General features: G+C 33.2%; 1 protein-coding gene across 4 annotated transcripts in view; it reads left to right on the top strand.

Annotated features, from left to right (window-relative positions):
* The window catches only part of NCAM2 (neural cell adhesion molecule 2), a 271,866-nt gene that overhangs the window by 204,325 nt on the left and 53,889 nt on the right, over positions 1–13,652 (top strand). For all 4 annotated transcript variants that reach the window (XM_069023979.1, XM_069023993.1, XM_069023984.1 and 1 more), the window contains exon 12: positions 2,497–2,670. In XM_069023979.1, the coding sequence (XP_068880080.1) occupies positions 2,497–2,670 (174 nt within the window). The remainder of the gene's footprint in view (positions 1–2,496; positions 2,671–13,652) is intronic.

Below are 13,652 nucleotides of genomic sequence, written 5' to 3'. Positions count from 1 at the left end.
GGCACACGTGCTTATTGTAGTTAATCATACACAGGCATTAACACACAAGGAGAAGAGGTGTCCTAAACATGTGGAAAGTCAAGAACAGAGTGGGTATATAAATAACACATTTTTGTTTCATACCATTGACCAAATGTTTTGATGCAGACAGAAGCACTGGTGATTTGCCTTATTAAAGTATCATCCAAAAACTATCGTAAAATAGCATGAATGATATTAGATATTCATTCATCCCCTAAATGTTTTCATTTGTTTTGAACACTTTTAACAAGAGAAAAATAATTTTTAGACGTTTAGAAGCTATTTCTAATACTGTAGGTATCCACAGCAGCTTTTAGCTTGCAATGAAATCCAAAGAGCATTCATCTTTACTACTGAATATTGATAATCATCTTCCCAAGTTATGCTATCCTCATGACTCATAAAGTGCCATTCTGCTTCGGTGTGGCTGTCCTGGATTGCTTTGCTAGGATTCTTACTCTGTATTTTTTGCCTTCCTCTCAGAACTGCCATTTAAGCTCTGGAGAGAAGGCATCTGTACACAGAATGGTGCTTATGTACTTAATGACTATTTGGGGGAAAAAAAAGTATTTCTCTCAGCTGTAAAGAGAACCTGAAGGAAAGGGATTGGTCACAAGTTGGTTCTAAACCTCCTCCTCTTTTGATTTTGGGGTGAATGCTGACTTAACACGCAACTCATAATTCATTCTTCTACGTGGTCACAGAAAAAAAGTCTGTAAGTTTTTTGAACATAATCTCTTTTTTCTAAAAACCCCCAACTTTTTGATCAATTTAGAAACAGATCCAAAACCCAAGTCTGTGTTCTCATGTATTCATAGTAGATTGGTTACATTTGGTCATGTTCTATCTGATCACAAATCTCCAATCCCTTTCTAAGAAAGGTGAAAATGTCTTGCAAAATTGTCACCCTGATGAGTGTTTCCTGGAATAAAAAAGGGTTTGAATCCCTCTAGCTAAGACTTGAATTCTACTAAAATCTGTAATGTCATGGATTCACATAGTTGTGTCTTTAAGTAAAAGATATTACAATTTTTCATCCATATAAATAAATATATGCTGGTTTTAACCAATGAACACCAAGTATTGGAGGTTTCAGGACACCTAGATTGAGAAATGCCAGCTGTAGGAGCTATGATATTCACATAAAGACATTCAAGTCTGACAACTGATAGAGATGTTTTTCTCAAAAAACCTTAAGTTTTGGATAATTAAAAGGTTGTACAAATTAGCCCCTTTAGGCCAGATTTGGCACTGCCCTTTTCCTGAGAATTTGTGGCTGAATATATCATTAAATATGTTCTTTAATATTTTATAGATATTTTTCTCTCATTTTCATTCAAGTACCAATGCTGGGTGAAGCGCAGATTGATTTCTTTTTATTCACAACGGTCTGACAGCCTTCAAATACAGACAATATTTTATGTAAATGGTTCATTACCCACTCACCAAATTACAGGCTTTGGCTCAAATTCTGGCATGTCCTTACAAAAATATCCTTTATAACATGGAGACAAAAGCAATGTCAAATCTAGAAGCAGGTATGCAAATCATTTTCAGATGGATCAGAAAAGAAATTTCTAATGGTGTTTCAAAACTCTGGTATTCTGTCCATGGAGTTAGAATTCTTCCTAGCATTTTCAATATAATTTTTTATTATTATAACTCCTTAAAATGTAGGACAATTAGAAAAACTAGTCTTTTGACTTCTATATGTTTGATTATAAATTATAAAAATAATGTAATATTTCTATTTTTAAAGATGTACTGACCCCAATGTTATTTTTTGCTTTTGTTTCATATGTAGCATTCCAACACCTACAAAAACCTGCTCTATTTTTATAGATCTTTCCTGCTTTGAAAGATATACTATTGCTTTTGATTTCAGAGAAAATGTTTATTTCAACCTATTTTGTGAATTAGTTCTTAAACTGAGAACTTAATATTCCACTAATATATCTTCTTAGTAGCTTGAAATCCAGTCTTCCAACAAACAAAAGAGAGATTTATGTTTTCAGCTGTGTTTCAGAATTCCATAAAATGGTCAAATTATTTATAAGGTTCTTTGTTATAATCTTATTTTGAAGAATTTAGAGTCTGAATGATCTATTTAGCTGTGCTGTTTCTTTTGTTAAATTTGATTTAAAGTTTGTTATTGTCTTTTACACTGTTATACAGTCAACAAACTGATCTTTTACATTTGACTATCATGAAATTAGCTACTAAAAATATCATATTATAAAAGAAAGGCAAAAATGTAAAATATTTTTACAGTAATTTAGCATACAATAAAATGAATGTGGTTTTCTTACAGCTCTATAGTAGAAAGCTTGTTTGTCTAACAAATATTATTGCACGATATTCAATATTATTTTTAACTCGCTTGAAGACTCTAAGGAGACATTTGTGAGTAGATTACCAGCTGCTTAGATCTATCTAGTTGCTGCTGATTTTTAAACTGTATTTGTACTTTTTCAGATGTGCCATCAAATCCTTACGGAGTACGAGTTTTAGAGCTGTCACAAACCACTGCCAAGGTTTCGTTCAATAAGCCAGATTCACATGGAGGTGTGCCCATTCACCACTACCAAGTGGATGTGAAAGAGGTAGCCTCGGAAACCTGGAAAATAGTTCGCTCCCATGGAGTTCAAAGTAAGTATGCAAAAAATAAATGGAAGTATTTTAACTGAGAAGAATGTTCAAGGAAAAGACTGTAAGTATATCTTAATTGTTTCTTTGTCTTAGTGCAGTAGCTGTATCTTTATATTAGTGCAGACCTCTCTACACCAGTTAGAAATATTCCTGCAACTTTGTAAAAGTCAACTGTTACTTTTTAGTTTTAAAAACATTTACAATTGTCGCTTTTTCATGTCCCACTAAAAGCACGCTTTTGAAGCTATACATTTCAAAGAGAGTAGAAATGAGATTACGTTTGAAAATGTGCATTATGTATGCAGCAAAATTAATAATTTTCAGTAAGCTGTTGTGTAATATTTAATCCTGGGCATTAATTACTAATTTTGAACTACTTAGTAAATTTTCTACATACCTGTTAATACTTGTGATACCTGTTTCAAAAGCATATCTGGGATGTTTGTTCAACAAGCATTAAATGCCCTCTAAGAGGGTACTTACTTGCGTGTCTCTTGGCAGAAAAGAGCATAAGCCTCCCCAAACAGGCAAGAGTTCTTTAGGCCCTGATGAGTTGGGGAGTTTGTACAGAGTAATGTTAACCCTTGTATCCAAATTTACATTTTGGTATTTTTAGTGCAAATTAAGGCAGCCCCAACAGTCTTCTGATTAATACTTCAGGAGGTGAATGCTTTTGCAGCTATCAGCAGTCACGGGAGACGAAAATACAGCAAATCTAACGTGTGTTATCTCTTTCCATCTCACATCCTATAATCGTATAAAAATTCTGCACTAAACTGAACATGTTCAAAATTACAGAATTATTTCAGAGAAACATACAATGAACATGTAGTTAACATGTATTCAAAAAACAGGTTTATAATTCTTCTTTTGTTTTTCTTAGCCAAACACAGTAACTGTGTGTATAAATGTAATAATGCAAATCATAGTAACATTCATTTTATTCCAATATAGGTTGAATTTCTTTCAATACTAGAATATCTAAAGAAGGCATTGAGTTTCCTCTATTTGCAGGGCAGGCACATTAATGCATATTGGTGTACTTCTTCCTTTCTTTTCATGCAATGTTGCAGATCAACTCTGAGACTTTTATTCTCATACTACTTCCTTCAATGAATTTGCAATAATTTTTTCTGATATGAACTATATCAAATAGTAGAACCTGAAATGACCAGCCTGTGTAGTAGCGTGCAAGGTACTCAAATGAGTAAAAACCCAGTGAGTACAGAGTCCATCAGTCAATCTCACAGATGCTTAGTTTCATTGTAAAGCCAGAGCAAAAAAAAGTCCTCAGTGTTAACTTTGCAAAACAACATATTCACCTTACTCCCCATGAAACTTTCTTTCCTATTACTTCTGTTGATGTTAAGTTTATTAAAATATTAATTGATTACAATAGGAAAGATGTGTAATTTGACAGACCCTTGTTACTAAATTTGTCTGGAGCTGCCTTCTTCAAAAATTCACACTTTACTTTTGAAACATTCTTTCAGCATTGAGTGTTTTTAAGTTGTTGCTCATTTTGGAGATTTCTGTATAACATGAATTTATCTTGGAATCATTTTGGTCCAAGACTTGTTTGAATTCTATGGTAATCTATTCTAAAATTGGTGTAGAGTGACAAGTACAGATACCTGCACTCCTTATGCAGATGTTACCACCATGAAGCAGATTGTGAGTATTTAGGATCTCTGCTGCTATTCCTACTAATATTAAATATTTCTTTGGCAGAAAGCTGTATTACTTCCTGCATACTGTCATATTATCTTCCCACATCCTCCTTTGTACAGTTTACTCTCCTTTTTCACATGGAAGATTTCAGGGGGTGTAGCATCTTGAAAACATGTGTTTTCCTCTTCATTTCATTGTCTCCTAACTGTATGCTGAAAGGTTTTGTTGAGAAAACAAAATAGGTCACATTTATGTATTTGGACATATTAAAGATAATTTCAATAGCATATATTATCAAAAATTACTCCGAGTGATGACAAAAACTAGTAAATATGAAAACAACCTAAAAAACAATTGTGGTCTACAAAGAGTCATACAGTAAATACATAAATATTGAAAGGACAGTGGGCAATATTAAAAATTAATACTACATTCATAATTAATTCATGATGTTTTCTGAAATCTCTACTGATATACCCCTGTAGAGAAACATTGAGACTGTATATCCTATATTTCTCTGAATTTCTCTCTGAACTATTTTAGAAATCAAAAACTACTTCAGATTGTCAAATATTTACTAAACAGAAGACATGTTGTTTTCATAAATCTTACTGAAGCTATTGAAGGGAAATCAAAAGTGACCTTTATGATAAAAAGCATTTGTCATAAGTCCTTTCAGGTATTCTATTCTAAGTTGAAAACTTGCTCTGTTTGTGAAGTACTATCGGCTCAAACCAGAAAACCAGAACATGTTACTGAAACACAGACATAACAATGAAGAGCAGAAAAAGCTTTTGCAAGTGGAGATGTCAAAAAACAGAATTAATGTTTTTTTATAAAGGAAATGCTGCTAAATATAATTGGAATCTTTCTGGAATATTCAGCCTTTGCATGTTTCCTGAACATTCAGAAGGTTTTAGCATTTTTTTCTAAAACATGTTTAAACTTCTCTCCATTTATATTTTATCTTACTTACAGTGTCATGTTAAGATAACCTTGAGATATCCTCTCCAAAATCCCTATTTTCACTGCCTGAAGGATTTTTTAAAGAAGCTTTTATTAGTCTGAAGGCTTTTTTTTTTCTTTCAGCTTTTTGTGACACTTTAGGATACTTTAAAGTCTGTTAAATTATAATAACAAATAAATATTTTTGAGACAGTTTCTGATTGTGCTTTAGTAACAAAGAACCACTTTCCTACCATGCCTCAACCTCATCTCAGCTAAGTGAGGAGTGTGTTTAGAATGCAGTCAGTTTCCTGTGTTACGATTTGTAGTTGGATCATCATAATTTCCACACTCAGTCAATGTTCCTTAATGGAAACAAAACCACTTTTTCCATCTGTTCACATTTTAGGGACAGTTTATGGCTAAGATTCAGATATAAATGCTGTTTACACGGGGACCGATAACTGCTTGCACATCTCAAGTGGTGGTGCATACATAATGCATGGGTCATGATTTTTTTCCCAGCAGTAAGTGATAAAATATTCTGAAATTTTACAGGGTGGTTATTTATCAGTCTGATTCAACTCAGGAGTGGTAAAACCGCAGACCTTTCTTCCCACAATGTACAAAATGTGCAAATTCCAAAAACATCTTTCAAGGGAGGGATAGGACAACTACATGCAGAAGAAAGTTGTTCCTGGAAGACTCTTAGAATTCCAATACAGAGATTTTCAGAGATAAACTGAGTATTCTGCTCTCTTTACTGTGACCTAAAGGAATAGCATTGTTGTCTTCACACAGTAACAAAGAACAGCCATAAACTGATAAAATTAATGAAAAATGCTTTTTTACATGAAAGAAACATCACAGAAATGTGGCTACAGAGGCAAGTTTATATATAAAGCATTAATAAATGATTAGTAAGTGTTTCAAAAACTTTTTGAGAATCCTAATGCTAGCAAGTCATTAATTTTCATCTGGTTATGATCCAATACCTATGTATAAAACCTTTTAAAAGTAAGATTATAATTGTTTTATTTATATGAAAACCACAATAGATGCTTATCAAAGTTGTTAGGTATTCTTCTGTAATCAATCATCCTGTAAATACAAAAAAGTTTAATCAGGACAATTAAGCAGTATGAAGTGGATTCTATGCAAATCCAGTCTGCAATTCTCTTCATTTGACGTTTTCTTCAAATAATCCCTCTAAAGGTGACTTTCATCTCAAACTTTACTAGTTAGAGCTATTTTCAGGTAAGGAGAAAATTCTAGTCTTGGAGCTGTAACCAGGAATATCTGTTTCCCTATTCTCTCCCCTTTGTCTTTTATAATGAAGAAGATTTCGTTGGAAAGTCTGTGCTGATTGCAGCTATTGAAGGAGAGCACAGAAAGTGAAGCAATCATTCTGATACACCAATTTCAGTCTATTAAGGGATTTAAAATCATAATCAACACTCTCGTAGTTCACCAGGAGATCAGGAAGGAAATGGCAGCGAGATTTTTCTGCACTTGTTAGGTGCTCCTCTGAATATGAAAGTTGTTTTGTTGCAGGCTACCAGCAAATCCAACTTCACAGTGGGGTTCTCTGTGGACTGGAGTCCCAAGGGGAGGTGGGTGTGCAGGGAACAGTCCCCTCAGGGCCCAGACATTTATGATTCTGTCAAAAGTGAAAAGAAACCCACTAATCTTGAAGTAACAGAAATGCAGATAACATTGGCAAGATTAATTCTCCAAGGAGAGTTTGCATCCTTTCACCCAGACAGCTGGTAAATCCCTGAGTGTGGGAAGGTGCCCATCCACCATCAGCAAGTGGATAACTGTGGGTGAAAAGTATTTGCCAGGCTTTCTTCTGTAGGCACAAAGAAACCAGTGACAAGGTGTAAGACACCTATGCTGGGAAGAATTACCTTACCACAATCCTCTGTGCAATTATATTTTTAAAGAAAGGACGTTAACTGATCTGCTTCTGTTTCATCAACAAACATTTCATAAGAAAAAGCCTGGTTTTGGGGTTTTTTTCCCTTTCAAGCAATATTGACTTTTTCAAGGAAGAAAAAAGACAGAGTCTCTGAAATTCAGTTCTTCACATTTAGTCCTTCAGAAAACACCACTGGTATAACTCTAATAGAGACGCCATCAAGGTTTTGTTTTATCTTAATAGCATTATAGACATTAGTAATTCTGGTTTACAGGCAGCAAATAATGCATTTGTAAAGAATTAGCTTTTACACAAATCTATACCACTGTGGAAGTGTGCTTGAAACCTGAAAAATGTGTGCTCTCTGAAAACATTTGAATGTCTTCAACAGGAATCCAAAACACTTCATTTCCTTTATTCTTCAGTTTACAAGTAGACGGATACATGTTACAGGTAGAAAGATACATGTCATTGGATCTTGTTTTTTCAGAGCATTAAATATTTATGTGAGGGAAATACTAAGAAAAATCAGTCTCTGCATTTCTAGTGCTATTCAATTTGTTGGTGATAGAACAACATGAGGAATACAATGAACACAGTCCCATATTCAGATTACTGTGGAAATTCACCTATGGGGTATGTGAATGGCTGGCACTCTAATCTTAGAGAAGAGAGATACACATTTGGGGATTTATGTAGCCAATACACACACACACACACACACACATGCACACCACCTTTGCTTCCTCTAAACTACTTGAGTTTGAAAATTCTCAGATTTTAGATCAATTTTTTTTCCTATTTTAACTATTGGTATTTGTGATTTTTTAGGCAAACATTTAAATTAATGCATTTTTAATTCTAAAAATTAAATTCTTGATATTTTATATAAAACCTCAATAAATGTGGAAGATTTCTTAAAGCAAGTCTTCTCATTTATTGAGTTGAGAGACATTTGAGAAAGTTTCTAGGTTTCCTGAGTCTCTAGGGAAGGTGCTAATGTATTAATGCCTAGATAATTCAGAATTTCTTATAGCAGTAACAGTGTGTAGCATGAAATGACTGGATCCTAGAACCCAGAATAGTCTCCTGTCGCTTTTTTTTCTGAAAAACAAAAATGAAAACAACAACAGAAAAACCCCCAAACGAAATCAACCAATCTGAGAACCCCACAAACTCAAAGTCTCTGGACTTTATTGGTATCTCTAGGTCTTGGTGTTTTTTCAGGAGATAATTCTGTTGAGTTTCATCTCTTTTAGTGAAATTATCCCTGGAATTATAATTTGGCTCTTGTAGGATACTAACATAAAAATAATTTCTACAAGAGACAAATTATATAATCTAAAGTTATACACACATTTCCAAAATGTAGGGTAGAAGTAAAAGGTATAGAAAATCAACATGTTATACAAGATGCTTTTTTGAATCTCTTTATGTATTTTGAATTTCAATGATCAAGAATGTTTTCTCTTTTTGATATTAGAGATTCTTTTTAGAATGGCAGAAAACAGCAGTTTTACAAATAATGTGCCAAGTATAATATTATTCAATAATAAAAGTGTTACTTGTAAATATATTTCATGCAGTGATATCAAAATATACCAAAGATAATTTTTCTATATATGTTTATATTCCTTTACTGAATATTTTATTAAAGGGGACAATAATTTTAAAGCCTTGTGATAGCAGAATCAGACTATGTGCAAGAAGAAGTGAAATACAAAATTTTTTACAATTTTCCATTATAATGCAAAATGAAAGGATGAAAAATATTTCTGTCTAAGAAATGTTCAAATCTTTCTTCTTTCTAAAAGAAAAAAAAACCCTTGTCAGGTGGACAACAAGTTGAATTATATTACTTTTCTGAAAAATAAAAATGCATAAGGAAAAATTCTGAGCTTTTACAGCATCTTAATTATACAAATTGAAGAACAATAAATGTAATATTTCAGTTTCAGCTAATAAGGAGTTATCTAGTTTCAAGCACTAATGTAAGTATTTGCTTTCAGTACAACTAGTTTTTTTCTCTCTGTATTTTAACAACTTATAGCTCAAATCTGAAATATGTAATTCTTTCTAATTTCACATTCAAATCTCAGCAGGTTCTGTTTATTTCCTTTTTCATCTAAGTACGCTGAGTTTCATGTACTTCATGAAATTCTAGAAAAATTTAGCTTCCTAAATTCCTAAAGGTTCCAAAAGGAACCTTGTCATTATCACCTCCAACTCCCCCAGGTTGCAGCAGGGCCAAATTCCAAGTTTTGCTAGGGCTTTGTCCTGAGTTCTAAATGTCTCTATGGATGGAAATTCCCATATTTAGCAGGTATTTTGTGAAATGAGGGATTTTTTTTAAACCACATCCTGTCTCTACTATTTTATTCACATGCTTTTAGCTCAGTTTTAAGTCACATTATAGAAGATAAAGGGTTTTCTGTTACCCAAGATATGTTCTTAAACTGCTGTGCTGTGTGTTCTGCCTGGTACTGCTGCTCCTTTTAATACACAAAATTGAATTAAGGTTAGAGGAAGTTATGTACATCCCAGTGTTGATGAGGTAATCAAAACTAAGTTTTCTTCCTCTATGTTGTGCTATTTAGTTTTGAATTGGCTACACCGATGAGAAGGTATACATTATGTAGGCAACTCTTACTATAAAAGTTTGTAGTAAAAACAAAATATAAACCAGTACATTTAAAATAAAGTCATTCCATTTTCTCTTTTTATTTTATATATATATATATTTATATAACATATTTATATAACATTCCAACCTCTGAAATGGTGGGGTGCATTTTGGTTTGTTTTTTATTTTTTGGAGCAGGGGGTTTGGGTTTTTGTGGGTTTTGTTGTTGTTGTTGTCTGTGCAGTTCCATTTTTGGGTAAAACTACTGAACTTCATTTTCTGTCCTCAAGCAAGACATTTTGATTGACATCATATGAACAGACATTCTTTCAGAAGACTTCAAAATTTTATTGAATCATAGAATTATGATCTTGTTTGGGTTGGAAGGGACCTTAAAGTTCATTCTCATTCCAAACCCCTGCCATGGGCAGGGACACCTTCCACTAGACCAGATTGCTCAGAAATCCATCCAACCTGTCCTTGAACACTTCCAGGGATGGGGCATCCACAGATTCTCTAGGAAATTTGTGCCAACAACTCACCACCCTCACAGGGAAGAATTTCTGCATAGATTTCCCTTGAGATTTCAGAAACACCATTATGGAAAAAGATATTCTTTCTTATTATTAAAAAAAAAAAAAAAAAGCAATTACTGTCTCTTATTGAAATTTAGAGGAAATCTAATAGACAGAATTCTCATGAATTAGGTTGTAGGTTTTGTATTTACTGCTTCTTTTATACTGAAGCATGAAAGTATGTACCCCACTGATTACTAAAACAGTTTCCCAGTGTAACGATACTTCATTAAACCAGGAAGACTTTCAAATAGATTCCTGAGAGATACGAATCCTATATAATTCAATAATTTTCTTAATGAGTTTGCTGATTAAGTAGTATATATCTGTATAATTTGTAAATCAAACAGAAATAACTTGCAAATTGTTTGGTAGACAAGTCAGGGCTCAAAATTGCTTTAAGAATTGAAAATCTTCAAGGAAGAATTCATTTATTTCTACTGCAAGCTGCAAAACCAGAAGGAAAAATGCATTCATGAGCCTCTCCCAGAGGGTAAATGCATCTTGGGACGTTTAATTCCTTGGCAGATCTGCCAGATATGACTCTCTATGACATGAATTGTGATCCCATTCAATTCAATGATAACAGTTACTATTCCTGAGGAGTGTTTATGGCTTTCTGGAATACTATGTATGTACTCCACAAATTTAGAAGTACCTGAAGTTTCAGAGGTTTTTGTGTCTCTTAAATGATGGCATAAGCCATTCAGAAAACAATTCTGTGTCGTGAGTTGAGGTTTAGAATCTGGTACTTAATTTTATAGACTGTTTGACAGTTTAAGAAAAGCAGAATCATGGATGAAAAATTCCTATAAAACTAGACCCCAAAAATAGGTTGCTGCTTTATATCCAACTTTTTATTATGTGATATTTATTGTCACATTGTCAAATTGACTAAAATTAGTGGTTTCATTCAAGAAATTGTCCATTTTCGGTAGGCAATAATTGGTAATATTGTGAAAAAATTTGTGGATTGTTCCTCTTATCACTTAGTATACTGACAATACTATTGCTAAGCCTAAACTCATTTTCTTTCAGAAGAAACTGAGTATTTAGCTTGATTCAAAAATAGTTTTCTCAACTTAAAGCAAGCTTTGAAATTACAAGAATTCTGGGATTGCATATATATAGATAGATAGATATACATATATAATTAAGCTATAGTGTTGTAAGACCTGATACAAATAATACGAATAAAAAGTGCTTAATTTTTAAAAAATCGATGTTCTTGGGATAAAATGTCATGATGCGATTTGCCAGTAAAATTTTCTATGACAAGTTGTCAGTAAAAAAATAGTGAAGGAATGGATGCAATTTTATAACCAATTAACTAATATATTAATATATTAATATAATACATATTATATATATTATAACCAATTAACTTATATAACTAATTAAACGTTAGGACAAAGACCCCTTTTTATCCAATTTATTTTGTGTGTATAGCTTCACATAAGAAAGTTATTCAGCCCTTTAATTCTGACTCTATATAGATTCTTATCTCCATCCAAATCTTTTCTGTGAAAGTCTCTTGTGGTTGAAAAGGCTGAACTGTAAATAAATGTCTTAAACTAAATTACGTGGATGGATTAGGGAGACTGGAAAGTGTAAAGGGAAAAAACTATGTTAAAATATTTCAGGTTTTCATACAGACCTGAAACATCAGGAGAATGAGATGTACTTTTCACATTTAAAGGTGAATAAAATGTCATGAAAAGTGAAGAGAATCCAGACAATTTACTGCACAGCATGAGTTCATAAATAAAAGCAACTGAGTGTTATGCACATATAACCATTATCTGAGCTTACTTTTCTTTTCCTTGTAATTCTGTGTTTGTAATTGCATTTAGTCAGCCAGTCAAAGCTCATTGCAGAATGTGATTTACGGTCTTCTCAAGACACAGATTTGAAATTCTGTAGGAACAAATGGAAGATACTTTGATTGCAAGAAGTATGTAGTAAATATTTTAATAAGAAATTAAATGGAGAATCAGTCTTTCCAAATATGTTTCTCCTGGTGCTACTGTGATAATTCTGGTCTATTCCCTATTTAGACCTTTAAGGCTTTTCATAACCACACACTCTCAAATAAATTTAAGGTGAACAGCTGATCTGATGTAAAGGTCTTGCTGACGTGGCTTGTAAAGGTAAATCTTGTTAAGCAAAGAGTGATGCAGTGCAGTATTGGGTATGCATAACTGATAAATAAGACACATGGTGCAGCTGCAAATTCTGCCTTTCAAGTGTGTATTGTATTCATCCACATTTATTGTACCTTGCTTGTCTACTTAGGAAAAGATAAAGTACATTTATGGAATATTTATGTGTGTATAAACTTCTGCTGCACTTTGTAATTCAAAACAGAAAAGTGCTCCAGGATGACAGAGTATTCTTTAAGTATTTTCAAGGTCATTGAATGACAGAGTAGTTATGAATAGAGCTTTCCTTCAGCCACATACAAGAATGAGCAACAGAACAATAGCATGGCCTGATCTGTATTACATTTCACAATATCTTTAAATTAATCTCCTTTTTTATGACCCTTTTTCTGTCTCCCCATTTCCTTCTTCATTGGTAAGAAATATATTATAGTATACAGGAGTAGGATAGGGATGAGGAAGAAATAGTTATGAAGGAAAATTATCTTTGCATGTGAGAAGCAAAAGAACAGTTCTGGAAATCATCATTCATGTCAGCCTTGAGGTCTTTCCATTTGCACAGTAGGGAGCATTAGGAAAGACACATCCGGGATGGTGAAAATTGCCTCTGTGGAGATAGCACAAATCAGGAGCTGCTTCATTCTTATTTGAAGTGGTGGTTTCTGCCAGCTCCTGAATTGGGTAACAGAGCAAGTAGACTTTCTTTTCCTCACACTTTGCATGCTCCAGAGTTGAAAATTGCATGGCTTAGATGAGTGAAAGACAGAACTCCTGTGTCAGAACCTGCTTATTCGGCAGCTCCAAGGCTGCAGCAACTTACGTGAGAAAAGTCATACAGATTTTATATATTCTGTTTATTACTGTTAGGAAGCAGAATTAGAGTGAAATTGAAAATGTTGGAATTTTAAATAGCTGTCTTAATTGAGAGACAAGTCTTGCTAACATATGAATTTACCTATGAAAAATTCTCTGCGTCTCTGGGCATAGTCTTTAACACATTCATTCCTGTGTGCTCTCAGCTATTCCTTTGGCTTACCATTAAGAATTTCTGAATTCTCAACATCTGTTTTGTTTTACTGTAAGAG

Source organism: Aphelocoma coerulescens, chromosome 1 (genome assembly GCF_041296385.1).
Source record: "Aphelocoma coerulescens isolate FSJ_1873_10779 chromosome 1, UR_Acoe_1.0, whole genome shotgun sequence".
Classification (NCBI taxonomy): Eukaryota; Metazoa; Chordata; class Aves; order Passeriformes; family Corvidae; genus Aphelocoma; species Aphelocoma coerulescens.
The sequence above is the reverse complement of the archived record's forward strand: the minus strand, read 5'-3'. Positions and strand labels throughout refer to the sequence as shown.